Here is a 24,618-nt window from a genome sequence, read left to right on the forward strand (position 1 = left end):
TAGCAATCAACAATTTCAAATCAAAGGTCCCCAAAAAGTCAATGAAATTAGTTAGTCATGTAACCCATGATTCATGGATTGTTGCTGTCTTGTCCAAAAATTAAAACCAGCTTCACAACAATGGTTATAGCCCCACAAACCATAAGAAAATTATCAAACATAAAAGACATTTATGCCATTTATCACTGTTCAAAGGCAGTGTGCAGTGACTCATGTTTGTCATACTAAGTTAGCCTACACTCTTAAACAGGCGTCATGCTGCCAGGCTTTCTTGTTGTTGCTCCAAGATCCATTAGTCCGATCACACTGGTTGATAATAGAACTCTATGCATTTAGTATTGACTAACACATCTCTGAGCTTTCAACAGGATTTTGGTGATGTACATTAAACATTAGGGATCGTTTAGGGAATATATTGGATACATTGGAGTAATAAAGCCACATTACAACCACCCACTGCTGTTTTTGCTGCAATAAAAAACTACCTTTTGCCCTGACTGTGACCTGACAGTTACTTTTGTCTGCAGAGGTACTTTTTGTTGGACAAGGGCATCCTGAAATATGGAAAGTGCAGCGCTGATGTGAGTACAAAAGCTCTCTACCTGCAATATGTACACCTGTCACTCATCACAGGTTATAAGGAACAGTATGCATCTTTTAACACTGCACACACATAGAGCGGCACGATTTTAGAAAGAAAAAGAATAGGGCTGCCTTTTTTCCTGAAAAAGTATTGCAGTTGCTGTTGCAATTTTTGTTTTCACATTAGGGTTGAGTTCACAGTATGGTTATCAAAAAATGTAGATAATAAATATTAAAACTAGCATAAAAACTAGATACTCATTTGAACAAGTATCAATACTTGAAAAAATGACAAAAATAGGTCAACATGGTCTTGATCTATATCAGAACTAGTAGACGACCACACGATAGCATTAAATAAACAGTTGCTTTGTGTTTATAATTACACTCTACTGAATATTGAGTATTTTTTTCAGTATCAAATTTTAGTTATAGTATTGTATAACAGTATGACAGTACTAGTTCACAGAGCACATTTTAAACACATGTAAGAGTACACATACAATGCATTTCAGAACATATTTTTCAAGAGGTCTAATAATCTACAGAGGTATTTTTTATATAAAGAAAAACTGGATTTTAGTTGTTCTCAGAGGAAACTCTAACATGCATTTTTTGTGATTTGATAATTGCAGCCCTTCAAATAACAAAATAAATTATTTTATTCGATTGCTATTAAATGCAATGCAGAAGTTCTTAGAAGTTAAATAGAGAGGAGAAAAGTTATTCATTTTGCATGTGAAAGCTGGGCAGACTACTGGTGCATGGGTATAAAGCCTAATCTAATTTATTCATAAGTGTGCACTGACTTTCCCTTGTCTTGCAGATTGAGAAGGGAAAACTGCATGGCTGTATTGATGTGGGTCTGTCGGTCATGGCTATTAAGAAGAAAGCCAAGTGCATCGATCTTGATGCTGAGGAAAACATCTATCACCTTAAGGTTAACCACAAGGATACTACAGGCTGGGCTAACCCAACAGACTCACAGGAGGCAAAAGGGGGAAAAAATCACTTTATTCCTTGTTTCTGTCATGTTTAGTGGTAAAAATATCCATTATGTCCATATATACTTACACATACAGATACATACATCCCAATAGTCTCCTGTCTTTTGAAGTTAAAAACAAACATTATGATAATTTATGAAGAATATAGTACAGTTATTAAAGGTTGGGTATGTAGCTTGCACTCTTACTGGTTTAAATATGGAACTATGATCACAACTGAACCTGGGTTGCCAGTGCCTTAACCTGCGTATAGAGGACATATGTTTTTCTCATTCTCAGTATATGGACAGGACATGCCTCATGTGAAAAGCTCAGAACCTCTAAGCTGCAGAGGCTACACTAGCACTGATTAATGATTGGCTGCAGGTGCTGAGCTTTAAGTAGAGACAGTTCAGATCTTTTTAATTCGTTTTAATTTAGTTATAGGAACTAGAAACCAAAATAATGCTCATTTTGGTCTATGTTTTTGCAACTAAGAATAAACACAATTATTAAAACCAATATTTGTTTTGAACATATCCAGGGACACAGATATATGTTTATAATATTTTAAATAAATAGTCTACATACCATCCCTTTAATGTCCACAGTAAGTCAGCTTTATGACTCCCAACTTACTTTCTCTCCTTCATTCATTCTCATGTTTGGATTCCACTCTGCCCCCTGCAGATAAAGTCCCAAGAGCTCTTTGACGAATGGGTCTCCAAACTGCGCCACCATCGAGTGTATCGGCAAAACGAGATTGCCTTGTACCCAAACGAGAAGACATTTTTCTCTCCACTCTTCCCCTCCCCCACCTCCACCAACACCACTGAGAGTGTCTCCATCCGAAGGGTATGTGGTGCTGTTATTAAGCCCATAGCTGCCTATACATCTCAATATAGTCTGGGTTCATGGTCTAGTGTTTGATGATGTTATAACCACAGGTGACAGGCAGAATTAAAAAATGTTTATCTTAATGCGTTATTACTGAGTCCATAAACCCTGTGGAACTCATCGGCCTTTCAATTTACAATTATCTTGTCAGTCTAATTGAATAATGCTACTGCTTTTTGACACTATTGTGTAGTAATAGTAGTCAGTAATTAACCATATGATTGCCAGAAATTAGGTTAAACATCTGTAATGGACATTTGAAAGTCAGATCCTATTATAGAATGCTTAGCTGTCCTCAATCTCAAATTTAATTAATCCACGGGTAACTGGGAATATAGCTATAGTAATCCTTTCAAAAGAATATATATTTTGAATGACCAAAAGTCCTCAATAAGTCATGTGACTGAAACCATGTTATGTCATCACATGAACACAACCTATTGAATATGTGACCTCTGCTTGTCTTTGCAGTGCTTGTCTATACGCAGACAGTCCTCCGTGCATTCTCCAGGAGCCTTCCCCGTTGGATGTAACAGTCAGGCCAAAGTCACTGCCTGGCTCCAGTCCTCTGATGACATGGCCAAGTGCTCTAAAGGTGACACTACACTCCACACAGACTCTCAAAGTTAAACAGCAGCATCTGGTGCTTCTTCTCACTCAATTTTAGGTTTCAATTAAAGCAGCTGTTTCCATCCAAGTAATTAGACTGAAGATGGTTGAAGTGAATTTTGGCTTTACTTCAGTGATAACATTATGTAACTTTTCTGGTGGAGGGTCCGCTTCTTCCTTGTTTACATTGAGATGTTATTGATTTGCGTGAAATGTTCCACAGTATGTCATTGAAGTTATTTGTCCCCATGGAGTGAAAAAGGCAACACTACCAGGCCAAGTTACAAGCCAGATCTATGAAGAGTGAAGCCTGCTCACACTCAGAATGCATGTATTTTGAGGTACTTTATTAGCATTAAGTGCACTTGTGATGTTATACTGCGAGATAATCCAGATAACGCAATACCATCTCCATGGAGACAAGCAGGTGACAAGCAGGTGCTCCACACCAGAAAAGCTACATAATGCACATTTAATCTATTTTATTTTATAATGTCTGCAATATAGTTTAGGAGTGTGAATAAAACACAAAAATTCTTTAATGATATGAACAGTATAAAACCAATTTCCATTTTTTTTCATCTAGGCTTGAATATTGGCTCAGTTGGGAAAGAAAGTAAATAATAGAACAAATGACAAAATGCAATTGTTTTGCACCATTCAGACTAAAATGGCTCTATGTAATCAAGCTCGGAAATTGCCTTTCCTTGTGTGCCTGTTTGCTGGAGCAAGAAATTAATTTTGATTTATTTTTTGGTAATAACAGTCCTTCTGTCTTACAATTTTAATAAAATTTCTACAATAACAACTGACCCTGGGTTACCAGTGTGTTAACCTGCAGATAGAGGACACGTGCAAGTTTTTCTCATTCTCAGTATATGGACAGGATACACTGCAGCAGCAGAGGCACTGATTCATGATTCGCTGCAGGTGCTGGGGTTGATGTTTTAGATCAGACAGCATCCTTTAAGGTTTAAACCATCTAGATTTAAGTGTTGAAACTGGCAACCCAAATGAGACACTCATGTCACAGCTATTCTCCTTTCTAATTGGAAAATCTTGAGAACCAAAACACCAAACAACTTGGCCATCATGTTCAATGTTTTTGTAATCGAGAATAAATCAGCATTTCAACTGTTTTCAATTTAAAAAAAACAAAAAATGATTTGATTTGAATGTGTTTACCTTATATCAGAGGACATAGTTAGGCCATGTTTATGGAATTTAAAATCTAAATCTTACACACAGTTCCTTTAGGCCTATCTGTCTCTCTTCAGACATCTCTGTGTGTGAATCCTACCTGCTGGAGCTGTCTCACCTGTTACAGAGCATGGAGGTCCTTCACCGCACATACTCTGCTCCATCCATCCAGGCTCTACAGGTCACAAACACAACAAAAACTAATATTATATTATAATATTAGTTTTAGTTTTTTTAAAAATAATATTAAGCATTCAAATCACTTTTTTTTTTTCAGGCGTGTACATTTGAAAGCCCCAAAAAAGAAAAAAGACTACCTAGAAAATGGCGTACAAAAAACTACAACAAAGATGTCAAAACAACTTTACAGGTAAAAATCTGTTGAAATAAATCTTAATAATAATATAATAATAGTACTTTAGTAATCTAACTGTATACTTGCCTATAGGTTCCCAGCTGCATCTCCTCCGGCTCAATCCGTCTTCATGCTTCAAACCCAAACCTCTCCACTGCTGCTCTGAGCAATGATAAAGGCGATCTCGAGTCTCTAGAATTCAATATTGATGTAGCCAAGCTCCAAGAAGACTTCTGTCGCGTGGCTACTAACTGTGAGACAACAAACTGCTGTTATTAGAAATGTATTTTAATTGAAAAAAAAACACACACGCATTTCTATGTATTCTAATTCTGACCGTAGGCAGTACATTTTTGTCATTTGTCAAGCATTACAGTACTGTAATATTATAGACCCACGCGTAATCTTTTTGCCAAAAACTAGACTTTTTCCATTTGTTTTTATTGCACTGAAAACGTATCTTTGAGGAAAAGTGCACTAAAAACATTACTTGAGAAGGGTCTTCACTTGCTTGTCTCTATGGAAATGTGGTTCCTTTGGCTATAATATTCCAGAATATAGAAAAAAAATCACCAGACATGCCACCTCCATAGAGTTGTGCTGTGTTTTTCATATTAAAGTGCCCAAATTCATGATATAAGCTACAACATCTCCATGGAGATAAGTAGGTAGTGGACCAGAAAATGTACACAATGGGACCTCTAAGTTAACACTTTCCCAATGACTATTACTGTTATTTAAAAAAAAATAACAACTCTCTGATAATGTCTCCTCTAGTACACACTACCATGAAATCAGCTTTAACTTCTCTGACATCAGAAAGAGAGCGCTTAAGACAATGTGTGGAAACTGAGACGTGCCCACCTACTTCTCCACAAGTGGTTGGACTGAAGAATGCCTTATCAACAGTAAGTTATAAACCTTACAATATCCTTACGTTTTGAAGGGATGAAAAATTAGCACTGTTGCCTTAGAGATTAACAATAACTGTTCAAAATTAATAATTCTATGAGTTATTTAAAGTCCTCAAAATGTTAGCGATAAAAAGGAAGCTGAAATCTATGAACTTTAATAGGCTGATTAATGCCATGTCTACCATTGCGATCGATGAAGATACTGTACATTTGGCCTGTCAGTATAATTACTATATAACTGTATATATAAGTATGTAAGAGATTACCAATATATGTATCGGGCTCAATATTTGTTATGCATATTTTTTATTTACTAGTGGGTATATTTTTCTTATTTTTGTGTTGTATGCTAACAGAAGGGTTGTCAAAATAGAAAATGTATCCACTCATAGATGCCATAACTAGTATCAAAGTTAGATACTCATTTGCGCAGGAATCAATACTTTTATTAAAATAAACTGTTATTATACTTTTGTAAATGAACTGTATACAACTGTGAGTATAATATAGAGATGGTAAAGGATCTTGGAGTTCACTGTATGGGACCAAGACATTGATGCATCTTAAAAGTGAAATCAAAATTGGTACCAAGTATCATTTCTTTTCCATTGAAATCAAGTTATAAATCTTCATATTATGACAAGACAATGCAGATACTAACTATGACAAGCATTTAATTTATTTATTGCAGCTCATGGTTTATTTACAATATTGTTTCTTTTGCAAAGGGTAATTAAAGTGGTCTTCAATCATCCATTTTCACAATATTTTCTTAATAATTTCTCAATACCTGAAAATCTGTTACCGTACAGACTTAACTGTTGATATAATACTGATTCACAGTGGTAACCCATCTGAACACAGACCCCACATTGCACTTTGCTGCTTGTATATCCCACAAGTCTATGAGTGACAAGAAATAGTACAGCTACATTGATTGGACTTGTTGATTGTGATGGTGCTGAGTTCTCGTTCACGCTGAAAATGTCTTGTTCTACACCTACACATTTAATTAACTCTGAATAGGACCCAGGATGCTAGTGTTCCAGCTTGATTACTAAGCCTTGCACTACCACACACTGATGGTAAAGATGACTATGATAACATTATGTTTGTTTTATTCTTTGCATAAAACAACATTAGGACACATATTTGAGACGTTTTTAGCAGGAGTCAGAATAATAAGAAATGGTTGAGCAACAGTAGGTACATTTTACATGGCCAGTAAATATGTAGAGTAATGAGATGACATAATAATTGGAACTGATTTTTGGTGTGTGAAAAAGTGAATCAATTTACTATTAAGTCTTATATCAGTTAAGAAATTCCTTTTCTTTTTTTTGTCACATTAGTTTGCTCTGTTTTGCATATTTTCCTTATTAAAATCTGCCCAGGTGTGAACAGACAGAAAGAACTCACATCAGATGTAACTGTTTGCATGACATTTCAATGATCTGATAACTCCATACATCAGATAATGACCAAGTTTTTGGTGCATGTAAACATAGCCAGTGATTGTGATGGTTTGTCTGCAGGCTTTAGCCCAGAACAGTGAGCTGAGAGAGCGTCTGTCCAAGATTCATGCTGAGTCCCACATTGTAGAGCCCACATTAATAAATATCACTGCCCCTGTGCAGGTGGGTGCATCCGAAGCATCTTGAGTCTTCTGTCATTGTCCACCACAAAATGAATCATTCCATTCATCTGCATTTTTTAAGCTTTTAAGTTAGAGCCAACCCACTGTTTTAAAGGAAAACTTGATCAAAGTGTGGAATAAGTGTTTGTGCATGCTGGCTTGAAAATCCTAAACAAATGATCAGATATACTGAACAGAATAGTGATACACTTAATAATGAAGATTTGTATAATACAGCACTGGGCTAATATACATCCTCTGTTGACTCATTATTCTGCTCTGCTGTGCGTACAAATCAGCATTCCACCTTATTTTGATTTCAAATGTGTTTTATAGTGTAATTATGGTGATTAAATGTAATTAAAGCATACTGTTTTATACTTCATAGTTATTTAAACATTTGTGCGTTGTCCGAATGCTGTCGTCCAGTGCTTTGAACTGTCTTTTTAATGATAGTGTTTTCAGTTGTGGGCATTTTGTCTCCTAGAAACAGGAGTCCATGGATGACTCCCATCATCTTGTGCACCAGGTTTCAAACGAGAGCCGAGCCTCCATCGCTGAATCTTTGTCTGAGTTCTTTGATGCGCATGAAGTGTTGTTGTCTGCAAGTTCCTCTGAAAATGAGGTGAGCGTTCAAAACACAAGAGCTACTAAAGCAGTATGATTAGTTAGTGCCCAAGTTTTTGTATTTCTAACCATGACAAAGAGAGCTAGTTAGGATTGAACTCTTTCCTAATTTTTCATTCAGGTTTAACATTTTATGCAAGTTTCGCAGCTGTTTGACTATAAAGTGGAGGTTGTCATCACGGAACCTTCAACAACTCCCAGTGCATCAATTAAAGATGCGCTGTGTAACCTTTCTGGTATAGGCTCATCGATTTGCTTGTCTCCTTAGGGAAGTTATTGTTTTGCCTGGGATGTTCAACAGTATGGCATTAAACATCTATTTCCATGGAGATAACAACCCACAAGTCAGATCTGTGGAGAGGCCATCCTATTCACAGTTAGAATGCATGTTTTGCATTGTATTTTGAGCAATAAAAACATCTGTAGTTGAATGATACAAGAAATAAGAAATATAGTTGCATAGTGAGTTTGTGATTGATCAAAAATGCTTTATGAATGGATATAAATAGATGCAGACAGCACACTATGGCTGTTTTCTTAAATCTCTTTTTCAACACAAGCTTGAGATTAGCAAGGTTGTCTATGGTAATAACTTTCGTCTTTCTGATAAAGATTTGTCTATGTCGTGCAGCAAAGGACAATAATGTGAAAATGAAAGTTAATTACTTTGTTCTAAAAATACAGCGAAGTGAAGAAAAGATTTGCCTCGACTCCAGGGGACCATTTATCTGCAGCTTGTTAGATCTTCTGCTGACAGGACAGGAAGTCTCAAAAAACTGCTATCCCCCATGGACCTTTTCACAGTCAGTTTCATCAGGCTTTTGTATTTTAGGTCTCTGAGGATGACTCATACATCAGCGATATCAGTGACAATATTTCCATGGACAACTTCAGCAACGAGACTGAATGTGAAAGATCAAGTTCAGGTTAGTGAAAATGTGAGTTAAAATTACTTCAAAATATGTATCTTGTTTGCATAGCTTTGACTTCTTTAGGAGATTTTACGTGCTTTGATATGAAGAGTTACTTTCTTAGGTAACTTCTTTATCGATTTCTCAAAAGTAATTTGTTTTTGTTACTCTACAGCAGGGGTCTCGATCTTTTCCCCCCAGAGAGCTACTTTTACAAAACAAAAATAGGAAGTTACTCATGAGAAACTGAGTCATTTTAACCACAAAGGTAAATCTTAGTGTACAGTTAGATGCCTATAAAACACAAATCATTATCCACCATTATTATTAGTGCACAAAGTTAGGCGTCTTAAATATATGTTTACAAACGTAATTCACCTTATTCTGGAAGTTGCCGTTGGCACCGCCATCGTTATTTAAGTTGTATGATTTTGCCTGGGGCTGCCGATCTTGACAGCAAACAAATTCTATACTTAAGTTTTAAATCCTCCCAGAGATTTGGTGCATTGTTGATGCGCATGAACAGTGAACGTTTTACACACATCAACCTACTTTATATCATATTGTAGTGACAAAACCTTTCTCAAATTATCCATTTAAAGTGTCTCCACAAAATAAGTGCAGTTTAGTAGCATTTAGAGGCAAAAGTGATTAAGGTCAATAGGAATGCGTAATATGTAAAAATTTTCTAAATACTTATGGGAGCTACATGGAGGGGGGTGGAGAACTACTGGTAGCGCTTGAGGTACAGGCCTGAGATTTATGTGGTACAGGTTATATATGTGAAATAAAATTCTATTTGAGTGGATCTGAAGAAATGTATTAACACTTTTCATCTTCTACATAAAAATATAAACTAGCTAAAACTACTGAAATCATGGTAAATACTTTGAACTGAAGTTGTTTCATGTAGATTGTTGTATGTATGTTACTACAGGTTTAGTGGAAAATGGCAGTGTCCTGTACCAGCGCAGGTCCTGCCTCCCCTCTCCCAGTCCCAACAGCAGCACCATCAGCCTGTGGAACATCCTGAGGAACAACATTGGGAAAGACCTGTCCAAAGTGGCCATGCCTGTGCACCTGAATGAGCCACTCAACACTCTGCAGCGTCTGTGCGAGGAGCTGGAATACAGTGAGCTGCTGGACCAAGCCGCCAGCACCCAGGACCCCTTTGAACGAATGGTATGTTGTCATGATAATGCATTAGTCTTATAGCACTCTCTAAGTCTAAGTACTATTGTAGCCATGACTGCCTTGGGGTAGACTGATGGAAGCAAAGATTCCAATCTGCCCCATTGGCCCATCACTCACACACCATATTCATAGTAGGCAAGGTAGATGAAGTGTCATGCCTAAAGACCCAAAAACAGTAAGCTCTAGAGCCACTGTTACCCCTGTTAGGCAAACGAGTCATTTCTAAGTTGGTGATAAGGCAGGTGGCCACGTATAACATGACTGACTAAAGACCATTATAAACTCTTCAGGATACGGTCCAACTTTATCATATAGGCTACACCAAATTTTAACATGCTAGCTCCATACTGCCTGCTCAGTCCCTGTTATCTTGGTCTATGTCAACAGAGGTATAATACCCCCTACAATTAAAGAATAGGCTGATTAAACTGAACTGGACAACAGTCTCACAATGTCTTGAGGGTTCATGCATCCAGGTGCTGAGTCCCGTACTGATGTTAAATCAGCTTGTCCCACGTAAGAACTTCAGCCTCTTGCCTCTTCTCTTCAACTCTCAGGCTACTACAGTTTATTCCACAACAGATGCCCAAATGAGTATCAAGTTGTGATACTAGTTTCGATATGGATTAGTATATAGTTCTGGACAACTTTTCAACATACTCAGATAATGCATAAAGCGCATTAAAAGTAGCACAAAATTATAATTGCTATACAGTGGTGTCATACGTTATAGGGCATAAAATAGTATAAAAATACACTAAAGGTTCTAGTAACAGAAATTAAAAACATAAAGATAGATAGAAAAAAATCTAGGGTTCAGCACCAGAAAGAAGAGGTGGCCTCTCACTTCAATGTGTGTGGATTGAGGCTCTGATCAAGAATAATGTACCTTTTATTTCATTCAGTAGTTAATACTTCATCAGTACTATTTTTGCAAAATATAAACACAATATTTCAACACCTCAGAAATTGCATCATACGCATACATTTGAATAACAGGTTTAGATCTGATTCTACTCTCTAACTTTTTTCCCAATTTGTTTAGGTCTACATTTCCACATTTGTTGTGTCAGGTTACGCATCCAGCTACTATCGCACTGGAGGAAAGCCTTTTAACCCTGTCCTTGGAGAGACATACGAATGTGATCGCCCTGATAAAGGGTTCCGGTTTCTGGCTGAACAAGTATGGATACATTATAGTTTAGCTCAGTTATACATATATTATTCAGTTATTGACTGAAATATTTTTATACAGGTAAGTCACCATCCACCTATTTCAGCCTGTCATGCAGAATCCAAAAACTTTATCTTTTGGCAAGGTAAAGGAGCAGTTCAAAATCAAGTTTACAAATTATAATGCATGCATGTGTTTTAAAGCTGTATTATTTTGTAGATGTAAGATGCAAAAACAAGTTTTGGGGGAAGTCTATGGAGATTGTTCCCATTGGTACAACCCATGTTACTCTGCCTGGGTATGTTATGTTGGCATGTAAAGATAAGAGATTGTGTATAATATTTTAACTGTAAATGTAATTGTCAAGATTTGGAGATCACTACGAGTGGAACAAGGTGACGTCCTGTGTGCACAACATTCTGAGTGGGCAGCGTTGGATTGAACACTACGGGGAGATCACCATCAGAAACACCAGTAGTGACGTGTGTCAGTGCAAGATCACTTTTGTGAAGGTATGAGATGAATTTTGTGTTTTCATTACAAATATTTAAAGCAGACCTATTATGTAAAAGACTTTTTAGAGGTTGTCAGAGTGTGATAGTTGTTTCCCTTCACCATTTACTCACCCAAAGTTGTATTTGGAGCGATTCGTGCATGTTTGGGCAGTCATGAATCATTTATTTTCAAGATCAATCAATTTTCACCACCACTGGCTTATAGCCACTTCTCTGTACATTCTTAATTTTTCAATTCTATTGGAGAACAAGTAGGTATTTGTGAGTATCTGTGAGTATTGGTAAGTAATACTGTGTTGTGACCACTAGCGTGCTCTGCAGCTATCTAACGGAGGTGCCGACTCATTGTTGTGATGACATTTATGTCAGTGTCAGCTCCCATTGGGCACCGCAGTTTTCTAACACGCAAGTCAGCAGACTTGTTTTTTTATTAAGTTGTTTTAGATGAATGTTGTGATTTAAAATGTGCAAATTATAACATAATGATCCACAAGTGTTATAGATTATAGCCACATAGCAGACGCAAGCACAATAGGTCTTCTTTAAAGGAATAATCCACTTATTATGTCACCAAAACACGCTTAAACAATGGGCCTACTTGCCCTCATCTCAATACCCCACTTTAGTTTACAGATGTCACAACCAGAAAAACTAACAGGCACATGGTACACATTCTATATTTAAACATATATTCTATAAAGCTAGAAATTGTGTAGGAAAAACAAGTCAATATTACTGAATGTTAGAACTGGAAATTAGTCATTTTGACGGAGGAGGACATACTGGCTTTGCTTTAGTGTTTGTCTAAGGGGGGTATCCCATAATACTTTGTGATCTGACGTCACAATCTATTTTTAGCAACTGTGAAAAGCGCTGTTAAACACTATAGGCTTGTGATGTCATCTGAGAACCAGGTCTGTGTATACGAGATTCTTCTTAAATTTGACCCAGATAAAGCCAAAGTGGATCCACTTGAGGATATCTTGATTGAGTATGCTCGTTTTTTCATCAATGTCATAAATTATCTTCTCTCAGCACAGGGCATGTTACAGAGTCTGTGTGTCGTCCAGATATTACCTTATTATTATTTATTATCATTTTACCTTATTACTAAATTAGTTGATGATCATTTACATGAACTCGTTAATCAATTAATTAGTTTCAGTCCTACTCCATTGTCATTATAAAACATGTTGGCAGATTGCGGTTATGAGATGAGACAAACCAATCCCATCCGCTAGACTAGAGTACCCTTTTTATTTGACTTGGTTGTCTTCATCCTTGCATCATTTAACCTTGGTAACCAACATTTTTCATAATGTTGTTTTAGCTCAAATTTTGCTTGTCATGTACCAAAGTGTTCAGTCCACAGACACATATGCAGGCTATTTGCCCACACAAACTGTCCCTGTTTGTTGTGTTGGGTTGATTGATGCTTTCACTAAAAGGAGAAGGTTAATTGCTTTGGCTTTGTCTGTTTGAAATGTCTCTTGAAGCTGTGCTGGACGGCAAGCCAAGACCTGTCGAATTTCATTATGCACCCCGATGACTTGTGATAACCCATGCCTGACAGACGGAGGGCAGAGGAGGTCATTCACACCATTTGGAAGTAGGACTGGGCAATTAATCGAATTATAATCGAGATCAAGATTAAGTCATGTCTAATCGTCAATGATATGCTTAGGGGTTTAATCGAGGGGTTTAAAGTCTATCCTCTGTCAATGACATTGGAGCAGCTGGAGCAGAGTTTGGACTTTAGACGAATACATACTTCTGTGTTAAATGTCACTTGTTTATAAGTTTTGTGACTTTCTTGTTTCTGTTTATGAACTGCATACTGAAAGGCATTTTTATTTTGTTTTTGAAAATAAGATTTTTTTTTATTTTTTTATTGAAAATCAAGATCGAAGATTGAATATGAGGAAATCATTTTTTACCATACAGCCCAGCCTATTTGGAAGCACATTTAAGACTTGTGGATATTGTGGATATTGCACATTAAATAATATGTTTTAATATATTGCAGGCTAAATACTGGAACTCAAGTGTGAATGAAATCGAGGGAACTGTCACTGATAAAAAAGGAAAAGTTGTCCATAGACTTTTTGGGAAATGGCACGAAGCGGTGTATTGTGGAGATCCTCCAACAGCCACTTGTGTCTGGAGAGCAAGTAAGACTTTAGGTTTCTAAAGATATTTCAGCTGACTTGATACTTTTATTAACAAATGTAAATATTGTTTGTGTTCACTACAGGTGCCATTCCCGTAGACTTTGAGCAATACTACGGCTTTACCAAGTTTGCCATTGAGCTTAACGAGCCACATCCCTCACTAAAACTGCTGCTACCACCGACAGACACCAGACTGCGAGTGGACCAAAGGTTAGCACAACTGTCATAATTTTTTTTTTAAAACATCAGCTTCAAGTTTCGCAGATCGGGTATAAAAATAGGTTTCTAAAATTGTGATCAATAAGAGTCAGATAAGAGAAAGTTCTGATCAGACATAGCGTGCCCAGTAAGAATGACATTTGTACGAGGAAAAAATCTAGGTTTGTCTAATGATCAAAGCACATATTCTATTCTTATCATTGTTTTAAAATAGCTGCAGTCTGCATTGTCTGTTTTTGCATATTTTAACCTTCTTGAACACAGCTTGTCTAAGAAACCACAATACACACAATCTTAGTCTTAGTCGATATTAGGAATAGACTCAATACCAATTCCAAAAACACTTTTTCTTTAGATAATAAAATGTCATTTTCAAAATTAAATCATAGTACTTTCTTTTACATTACTATGCAGTGTTATATCTACTGTAGGTAATCCCTTAGTCATCCAGGTAAGCTCCAGAGTTGTCCATGGGCATATACTAGTTCATGTACTTACTTACCTACTTGTTCTGATGCAGCCCAAAATTATTCTAAAGCTATGCAGGAAAGGTTCATTTTCGTCCTGTCACTATGAATTTGAGTTTTTTTAGTAGTGATACTTAGTTTAGTATGTGATTTTGATACTTTTAACAACCCTACACTGTCTTATCCTGTCTTTCACTACTAGTTTTCAAGATTGAAAATTAGATTACTTGACAACATTTACAAAAAGGGTGAAAAGCATAAAAAATGCATTTACCCTGAAAATCTGTTCTGGCAGATTGCTGGAGGAGGGAAAACTGGAGGAGGCTGAGGAGCAGAAGCAACGAATTGAAGACATGCAAAGGCAGCGACGCAAAACACTCGAGGAGAGCAACGTGACTCATGAACCTAAATTCTTTAGGTATGGACAGAATGTATGATATTACTATTGTGTGATGTTTTAGTCAATTTAAAGTTTCTCAATTATAGGGAAGACACATATTTGTGTTACATAACACAACAACATTTAAATAATTTCTCCTGCCTTATATCGCATCAGCATTACTTGTTTACATTATTAAATAGACAAATTAACTAAACCATCCAATACAAAAATAAGTCTGATACAAATTTGTTTATAAAGTCTAAAGTCTATAGTCTAAATAAGAATCTCTGGGAAACATTGAATAATCCATATTTCTTCCATGTGTTTCTTCATAGGAAATCTAAAGATGACACATGGGTCAGTAACAACACTTACTGGGAGCTGAGGGCAGACCCAGGCTTTGGACACATAGACTTCCCAACACTGTGGTGATCACGCAGATGTCCACTGCACCGACTCTGCTCTGATCCACTCTTCAGTTTCTCTGTTGCAATTCATCCTGTATGGCCTTAAATACAAGTGCTTTTTTAAGTTATACACATTTTATGCAAGAATATAATGGAAAAGTTACAACAGTGAATGTAATCAATTATATAAGACAACAGAAATAGTGGAAAGTAGATTTTTTTAAATTAATTTACATGAGCTTAAGAAACAATGTTAATTTCAGCTGCTGTTTTTTTCATGGACTACCTCTGAAACGTTATCAGTTGCCATTACTTAAAAATGACTTATTCTGCATCCGCATTATGCCTTAATGGTTATATTATGATTATGTTTTACAAGGATTGTTCATGTCTTGTTATGCTTTGTGTGTATGTGAATTTGTGCTAAAATGAGTAGCAAGTCTTAAACCATTTCATCTAATACAACTGTGTCTTCGATAACAATATGGACTGTCAGACTGACGTGTCTTAAACTTTGCTCCATGAGCTCCAATAAACAATATTGTTTAATGAAGTCAGTGTATTCATATTTAGCTGCACTGAACATTTAAATTATGTAAGTGACTTTTAATTTCATTTTCATCCAAATGCAGACTCAGTGTAGCACAAAATTAGTGAGTTATAATTATTATTTTGAATTGCATCTATGAATAATGCACATTTTTAACAGAAAAACAATAACAGAAGACCCTAACATCCATTAGTTTTCTGTGTTATTGTCAGTTCATATTTATTTATTTATTCATATGTCATTTTTGCAGTGAATTTCCAGCCAATCAATCAGTATTACAACATAGTCTTGTTATTATTACTTGCAATTATAGCTTACATTACATAACGATGTAAATGATTAAATTATTATTACACACAAACACACACACACACACACACACACACACATATATATATATATATATATATATATATATATATATATAGAGAGAGAGAGAGAGAGAGAGAGAGAGAGAAGTAATATGGCATTAAATGTAGGGATAATTAAAGTATTTGCATTAACATTTTAATTAGATCAGTTCACACATTTTTTCTAGTTGTGTACCCCTGTTGTATACACACACACATTTATAGAGACAGAGAGACAGACGGAGAGAGAGAAAATAAAGTAATATGGCATAAAATGTAGGTATAATTAACGTATTTAGATTAACATTTTAATTTGATCAGTTTACACATTTGTTCTAGTTGTGTACTCCCTGTTGTACACACACACACACACACACACACACACCCCACACACACACACACACACTCACACAATAATAATTATCTTATGTTAAACAACCCATTATTATAAACGTTCTACTCAACTCCTGCCACTAGAGGGCGTCCGCAATTATTGAATATCTAGGCTTACGTCAAAAAATATTTAAACCTTATTTTTATGGTGTGTCAAAAAAAAACGTAGATACATTTATATTAGTTGTTTTACTGGGAATTATTTTATTATACGAAATTAAAATAAAAAAATATATATTTGGTTAGTTTTGATTGCTTCCTGTAGAAAGAGGAGGCGCCAGGGCTCAGGGGCGTCATTCACTCTTTGTTAAAAAACACTTCTCGTTTATGTCAAGCCCTCCAAGTACAGTTATTGCGAAAACCGGTCACTGTGCCTTGAATTACTGCAAAGTTCAAACTAGAAGAGGTAAGTTTGGGTGCCTGCATTGCACTGATTATTATAAGAGTTTATAAAGAGCGTGCTCGATAAAAACAGCACTATAGTCCGATCAGGGTTGTGTCTGGAGTGCTGAGATTTTGCACACACAAGTCACTACTACTAACTAAACGTCTTAACAAAGGTAACCAAACCTTTTCATTTCTGCAGTTTTGACATGTTTGCCACGGCTACGAGGAATTTTGTGGAAGAAGTGGATCGTGGAGGAGATCTCATTCCGGTGTCCAGTTTAAATGACACCATTTCACTTCTGACTGTGGTTGTAAAGAAGAAAAGAATCTGGTTTTGGCAGAAACCGAAATATCAGCCAACTGACTTTAATCTGAATGACATATTGGCAGGGGACACACCCATACAACCAGGTATCACAAACTGTGTTTTTATTACATATTAATTATCAATGTATTATCACTTATAGGCCTATAATGGTTTCATTCATTCATTTATTCAGTTTTTTGATTTTGTTTACAGATACCCAAGAGTCAAATTTTATCAAGTACAATGGGACTTTTGGAGACAACTTACAAGGAAAGGTTGAGGCAAACTTTGTCCAAAACAATCTCAGCATGGAGGGAAAAGATACATCCAAACTGCAGTCATCATTTGGGAGCCTCAAGAAAGAAGAACTGGGCGTGCAAAAACTTATTAAAGATTCAAAAGAGAGGTTAGTTTGTCTGAATAGGTCTGTACATAAGAAACACGATCTTTGTCCATCCATAAAACTGCATAAAAACAAGAGAGTTTGGTTGATTATTAACACCATGACAGTGACTGCAACCACTCTTCAAAATACATACAGTGCCATATGTTTGTGTAGGTTAAACAACAAATTCAGAGAATTCAATTTATTCAATTTGGGGCGACTGAGAAGATGTTAAACAGTTTGCTTCATGTTAGGCCCAGTAATTACACATATATACCACAAAATCTGTGATTTTGACAGTTGAAGACAATTTCTGCTTTTTAATTCATACCTGCCCTTCAGATAATGAGGCTGCTTTCACACTGTATCTGTTTACTTTAAGAACCTAGTTTGAACCTGGTCTTGTCTTAAGTTATGCACTCACATTTGGTTCTGGTTTGAGCCCAGTTTAGTCTTGATATTGACTTGGTGTGGTCCTGTTCTAGTCCTGGTTTAGTCCAGGTATAGTATTTATTTATTTCTTTATTTGACAGGGACAGTACATTGAAAACATTGCCACCATATAGGTCACCAATGTCCATGTACATAAGGCTTGTAGCCACAGGCTAATTTGCAGCCCCTGTCCCTGGTTAGGCTTTTAAAAGACAAAAAACAACACGAGAAACACAACAAAAAACAAGTTGTCTTGTGTCTGAAGCTATTTAGTAAAGCTACAACTGAGAATTTTGGAATGGTCAACTTACTTTATACTTTGTTGATATTGTGATTTAATATTGCCACTGTTTTTTGTTATAAAAGTCCAATTAACAATTAAAACTATTTAAATATGATTAATATTCACCTAGTCACGATTGACCTATTCTGTTCTTAAACCTATCCTCTATCTTTTATCTTCAGACGTTTGGACATGTCCCACTGTTTGGTTGAGCAGACAATGATGAACAACAATCGGGTGTTTGGGATTGTCAAGGAGCGCATCGTGACAACTGAGCCATGCTCTGTCATTGAAGAAGTACAGAAAGAAGGGAAGTGTACTGGGATGGTAACTTTTCTACCCAGAGTTAGAAAGGTATCTAATAAATGCAATAATACAGGGTATCCATAAAATCTCTTTGCAATTTAAAAATGCAGTTACAAAGGCAACTGATAACATGTTTTAATTAGATTTGTTATATTGTACTCAGCGACTATAAAAGCTTTCCATACCGTTGGATTGAAAGGGATGAACCAATTCTGTGGCCACCACGTTCACCAGAACTCACACCTCTGGATTTCTTTCTATGGGTCTATGTTAAAGATATTGTGTATCAACACAGATACGGGACATTACTGAACTGGCCAGAAATCCAATACCGTCTTGATGTGCTTCGTGCAACTAATGATGCCCATATAGAGGTGTATTAAATGAGGTTAAAAAAAATTAAAAATAGAATAGAATAGAACTTTGGAAAGAATAGAACAAGTCTGACTAATATAACTTATCAATTGTCTTTGTAATATATATTTTTAAATTGTATAGAGACTTTATGGACACCCTGTATATCGTTCTCAAACTATGCATGGTACTTCTAGCCCTGTTTCTGAGGAAGTTCTAGGTCTATTTTATAAATTATGGGGTAGGCACATTTTTCCATATATTTTAGACCAGATTTTAACGGGTGTGGCTATTATTTATAATCTTGGTTTAGTCCTAATAAAGTCCTGGTTATTTTGATCTCAGGTAAGTTTTTGTTGAATTCAGGTTTCGTCTAGGTTTTGTCTTGTGTTAGACCTGTTTTAGTCCTAGTGTAGTGCTGGCTTATAGGCTTATTTTTTGTGCAAAGGTACAGATTATAAAGTGGAAAAAATTGAATGCCATAGTGGGCATTTGTGGACTTTTCTGTTAAATTTAAGTTATGAAATATTTACATGTTTTTGCCAGGTGTGCAGGAAGTGCTGACAACTAAAATCTGAATGACTTATATTGGTAGCACTGGGTCATCATGGGTTAGTATGACCTGTATTATGGGGCAGAAACTTCCTCAAAGTAACCAAGAATGACCAAAAGATACTTATTTATACTTTCTCATGCATCATGATTTTAAAACAATTCTTTATTGTTAACACCACAGTGAATAAGAAGAAAATATTAAAAATTGATAGAGCCCATTTAGGTTTACGTTTTGAAGTTGAAACTACATTTGTCTTTTAGTCTTGGGTTAGACCTGTTTTAATCCTAGCGTAGTACTGCCTTATGGACTTATTTTTTTGGCAAAGGTGCAGCATATAAGGTGAGAAAATTGAGACGCACTTATGCCATAGTGGGCATTTGTGGACTTAACGTTTAATTTAAGTTATGAAATAATGTTTTTGCCGGGTGTGCAGGAAGTGCTGACAACTAAAATCTGGAGCATTTATTTTGGTAGCACTGGGTCATCGTGGGTTAGTATGACCTGTATTATGGGGCAGAAACTTCTTCAAAGTAACCAGGAATGACCAAAAGATACTTATTTATACTTACTCATGTGTCATGATTTTAAAATGATTCATTATTGTTGAATAAGAAAATGAAAGTATAAAAAATAAACTTTCCTTCACATAGTCTTGAAAATATATAGAGCCTATTTAGGTTTACATTTTGAAGTCATAACTACATTTGAATTCCTTAAATTTGTTTATTTAATCCTCACTTATAGCCATTTAAAAATTTACAATTATCAGTTTTCAGTCACAGGTTCACCATTTTATAGACAAAATTACACAAAGACTAACATGACACAAAGTCACTCTGTGCAATCAAAATTAAATTTAACCATGGACAATTTTGACAGTGGATAGTAGTGGTAAATAAAGTAAATAATAATACCAATTCTGCATTTTGTATTCAAGCTAAATGTGCTTTTATTTGGACAGTAATGCATAAAACATGCCCAAAAACATAATGTATAAATAATACAAAATATAAATCTTTTTTATAACAAACAAAAGCAATTGTCACACAGTTTGTTTTAAGTCTGACAGGGAGTGGGAGGGAGTAAAAACTATAGTATACACATTTCATAAAATTTTTTGTCGTTCAGTTCTTACAATAAATCACTAACCATTAATATCTTCTGCACAGTACTTTGAAAGAATCATATCCACTTTTGAATGCACGTATTGGGTTTTGTCTTACTTTCATGTTCATTATTTGACACCACAAACAGAGATGCAAAAACTTTTCCTCTGAAATTATATTATCTTCCCTTTTTCAAACTGCTCAAACATAAGTGGTTTGCTAAATAATCAGATCATTCAATTTAAGTAGTTAGGCATGAATCATTTATCATTTTATTTTCTTTAAAATTACTGTACCAGATAGTCCTCATATTAACCCCTTATTTCATCTTTATACACTCCATCCTAAACATTACATTTTGGCTGCATTTCTCCAGGTTTCATTGAAGGAAAACGCCAACCTGAGCAAAGACAGTAATATTACCATGGAGATCCCCCCTCATACCACCCTCGCCTACACCCTCATTGAACTGGAAGTGAAACATGATGGGCACTTTAGTAAGAAAATAATTACTAAATTTAACTTTGAAAAATGTTGTCTCTGATAAGTATTAACTGAATTGTATTTGTTTTCACATTTCCATAGAGCTGTGTTTGATGTCCGGTGTCAGTGGAGGATTTGAGGAAGTGGATAGTCATGACTGTTTAACTATTTCAAAAGTTCCAGTACAGCACTCTGAAAAAGTCGACTTAAAACAAGGTAATTACTGTTTTCATCCTATAGTGTAACCTATAATAAACATACCAGACTATACAACAAATGCCTTTACTTTGCTGACACTCTTACAGAAACTGTAGCCTTGCACTCAACTGTTTTATAAAGTGAACTACAATCACAACTGAACCTGGGTTGCCAATGTCTTAACCTGCATATAGAAGACACATATTTTTCTCATTCTCAGTATATGGACAGGCCATATAAAGCTCAGAACCTACAGAGTTCAGTCACTGAGCTCCAGAGGTGCTCTAGCAGACTAATGATTGGCTGCAGGTGTTGTGGTTTAGGTAGTGATGATTCAGATCAGAGAGTCTTTTTAGGTTTAAACCAAATGGTTTTCAGCATTGAAACTGGCAACCCAAATGAAAGACTCACGTAAGGCTCATTCTGCTTTCTATTTGGATAATCGTCTTGAGAACCAAAACACCAAATAAGAATAAATCAGCTTTACAACTGTTATCAGTAAAATCTGTATTTGATTGTTTATGAGATTTCAAATCAAAATCTGTCCATTTAGGTTATATGTTGTGTAACAATATTTCTGTGATGGCAGCAAATGCATTTTGCAGTCAGAAAATATCAAATCATGTTAATTGATTTCATCTTTGGCAGATGTGGAAGAGTTCAAGGAAAATTTCGAAGTGCTTTCCGCCGTCCCAGCTCAAACCAAATCCTCCCTGTTTCTGCAAATTACAAACGTTATAAGTGATCACACGGCTGTATCTTTGCTTCAGAACACAGTAAGAACTAAAATCTTTATGGCAAACTATAGTATTTTACATCTTAACATGTTAATTTTCTTAGCTGCACCACTTGTGTCACGGTAGTGTCTCTGCTTCAGTGGAGGAATATAAACAGCAAATCCAGGACATTTTGGATTTGGTTGCACAGACTGGTGCATCCAAAGATGCTGTCATCAAAGCTCTTTACCTTGTTCTGAGTGCAGTAGATGGTCTGTTTGGATTTTTCTACATCATTGTTAAATTGATGTTTACTAAGAATATTACAAGTTTTATTGTTTTGTTTTCCATCTCAGAGATGCCTAACAAGTGTCTGGCTTTACTGGGAATGTGCTGCAGCTCTGCGTTATTACCAGACTTAGAACTACTGGTGAGTTTTTTTATTTTTTGGCATTTAATTTGGCAGGAAATACATATAAAAAGTTTTAAGTCACCAGCCAGAATACAGTGATCAAGTGTTTATGTTATGCTAGTTACAACTTAGGTCATTTTCACACCGGCTTTCGCTCCGAAATCAGTGCAGTCCCCAGTGTGAGTAGAAGTGCTTGGAATTGGGTAAAATGAACTCTGATCACATCATATATTTGTATGACTGGGCACTTCAGAGCTCCTGTTTGACACGTTCGCCTGATGAGGCAGTTTAGATCAACTTAATATCAGCCTCCTGTCTCTGTCTGTGGCGGTGAGCCTGGGTCTGTCTGTGTGTCGTTTTGTCAGCACGTGTATTCTTCACTGTATATTTAGCCACCGGTGAAAGAAAAGACCACTGTGTATAGCACCAGAGAAGTGGGCATGTACGTGCATATTCACGGGGCTCTGTTTACTTGAAGAGCGCTGTTATAGAAATCAGCTGATGGACTCTTACGTGGTTTATGGTGCATGTTTGGGGTGAATGATGTGCGGTGTATGTGAAAAAGGCCGACCCAAAAGTAAAGTAAAAATAACTATCTATTGCACACTGGGGTGGGTCCACAGAGCGCCCTAATGTGTGAAAATGACCTTAGAATTCTTGTTCTTTTCAGCATCTGTTGCTTTATGGTAGGAGGCTGCAGCTAATGTTTTAGCTTCATTTGCACTGCTTCTCTTCTCTTTTTTGTACCTGTATATATTTCCTTGCAACACCTGCAACAGTGAGAAATAAATCAGATTCACACAACATTGCAGTAATCTAATAACTCCAGATAACAGATAATGATCAGTTTTCTTGTGCTTGTAAGCATAGCTAGTGTTATGGTTAGGCCCTGTTCATATTTACTACATTTGATTTTTGGGTTACTTGAGTGAGTTCTGTTTAGGTGCAATGTTTACTTGGAGATGAACAGCTCCCCCTCAGTGCCATAAAACAAACTACTCTGGAAGAAGAGGTTTTTGACAGAGTTCAGCGTCTGTTCAGCTCTTCGAATGTGGCATTGAAAAAAGACGGAGACTCTTTAAGGACAGAGGTGCAGCAGGAGGCAGAAAATCTTCCCCTGATCCTTTGCATCTCTGTGAGGGGTCTGGCCTCATTATCACAGTGATGTTCTCAAGTGATTGCATAACACTGCCTACATGACCTCCTTTTGTACCTGCATGCATATCTAACATGTTTTTTCTTAAAGGTGAACTATCTACTTTTTCAGGTTATTGCATTGCCTGGAATGTTCCACAGTATTGCATTAAGCACATCTATCTGTCTTGCATTGAATCAGTTATACATGTTTTTTGCTAAATCATACACTGAAAATACATTCTTACTGTGAGTGGGGTCCCTCTCCACAGTCTGACCTGTAACTTGGCCCTGTGGTGTCTGCTGCTTGACCCTTCAACAGAAGTTACATACTCCACCTTGAACTTTGTTCACTTTTCTTGCTGACAATCTTTTTTTTTTACTTCTCAATGTACACATTTTAAATTATTGTGAGTGCTACACTTTGTTTATATTTTTAAATATTGCTTTTATTTGTGCCATCATATTTAATAAATCCTGAACAGAACTAAGATTTTGTGGACGAGAACACAACCCATAAATAGTAACATACCTGCAGCCTTTGTGTTTCTCACATCAACTATATACAGTCTATGCTTTCTTATCATAAAGACTAGGCTAACCTCTATATGTACGCTTACATTTTATGTCATAGTGTTTAAAAGCAAACTAGACAACAAATTACTAGCATAAAATGGGTGATTTATTATAGAGACAGGGCCAACTCAGAGTTTCCCCGTTTCAGGAAACAGGTTTGGAGTAGAGTTAGACCATTCAAAGTTTGTTCACTTGAGAGTTAAGTAAAGGAGAGAAGCCATGATTAGTGGCTCCCAGAAAAGGATTCACCATGGCAACAGTAAACCGGAGGAGACTTCCATCTTAGACGGATAGGAAGTCATGTGACTGTGGACAATTAAATTCAGATTCAATATTAAAATGGGACGTTAAGTAATACTTTAATGTATAATTAATATGACGCATCAAAACACATTTTTCACTCATGTAGTTTTGTAGCTAATTAAATACCATGCCACTCCTTAC

General features: G+C 36.1%; 2 protein-coding genes across 6 annotated transcripts in view; both read left to right on the plus strand.

The window, feature by feature from the left end:
- The window catches only part of osbpl3b (oxysterol binding protein-like 3b), a 35,029-nt gene extending 19,232 nt beyond the window's left edge, over positions 1-15,797 (plus strand). For 2 of the 5 annotated variants that reach the window (XM_033981591.2, XM_055227837.1), the window contains exons 4-23: positions 528-581; positions 1,409-1,522; positions 2,259-2,423; positions 2,937-3,060; positions 4,352-4,455; positions 4,552-4,644; positions 4,723-4,882; positions 5,407-5,537; positions 7,079-7,180; positions 7,667-7,804; positions 8,639-8,732; positions 9,655-9,899; positions 10,957-11,094; positions 11,167-11,230; positions 11,305-11,383; positions 11,453-11,597; positions 13,627-13,771; positions 13,855-13,981; positions 14,753-14,875; positions 15,175-15,769. In XM_033981591.2, coding sequence (XP_033837482.1) covers positions 528-581; positions 1,409-1,522; positions 2,259-2,423; positions 2,937-3,060; positions 4,352-4,455; positions 4,552-4,644; positions 4,723-4,882; positions 5,407-5,537; positions 7,079-7,180; positions 7,667-7,804; positions 8,639-8,732; positions 9,655-9,899; positions 10,957-11,094; positions 11,167-11,230; positions 11,305-11,383; positions 11,453-11,597; positions 13,627-13,771; positions 13,855-13,981; positions 14,753-14,875; positions 15,175-15,271 — 2,442 coding nt within the window. In that variant the 3' untranslated portion in view covers positions 15,272-15,769. Of the gene's footprint in view, positions 1-527; positions 582-1,408; positions 1,523-2,258; positions 2,424-2,936; positions 3,061-4,351; positions 4,456-4,551; positions 4,645-4,722; positions 4,883-5,406; positions 5,538-7,078; positions 7,181-7,666; positions 7,805-8,638; positions 8,733-9,654; positions 9,900-10,956; positions 11,095-11,166; positions 11,231-11,304; positions 11,384-11,452; positions 11,598-13,626; positions 13,772-13,854; positions 13,982-14,752; positions 14,876-15,174 lie in introns of all 5 variants that reach the window. The other 3 variants (XM_055227838.1, XM_055227839.1, XM_033981590.2) reach the window with 3 other exon arrangements.
- A 1,074-nt stretch (positions 15,798-16,871) lies between these two features.
- Positions 16,872-24,074, plus strand: gsdmeb (gasdermin Eb). The gene is made up of 10 exons (XM_055227726.1): positions 16,872-16,945; positions 17,126-17,337; positions 17,447-17,639; positions 18,516-18,687; positions 21,032-21,152; positions 21,241-21,354; positions 21,985-22,112; positions 22,177-22,324; positions 22,409-22,482; positions 23,408-24,074. The coding sequence occupies exons 2-10, from the start codon at positions 17,133-17,135 to the stop codon at positions 23,627-23,629; spliced, it is 1,377 nt and encodes a 458-aa protein (XP_055083701.1). The 5' UTR covers positions 16,872-16,945; positions 17,126-17,132; the 3' UTR covers positions 23,630-24,074.
- Positions 24,075-24,618: the final 544 nt, after the last annotated feature.

This window comes from Periophthalmus magnuspinnatus, chromosome 16, assembly GCF_009829125.3.
Source record: "Periophthalmus magnuspinnatus isolate fPerMag1 chromosome 16, fPerMag1.2.pri, whole genome shotgun sequence".
Lineage (NCBI taxonomy): Eukaryota > Metazoa > Chordata > Actinopteri > Gobiiformes > Gobiidae > Periophthalmus > Periophthalmus magnuspinnatus.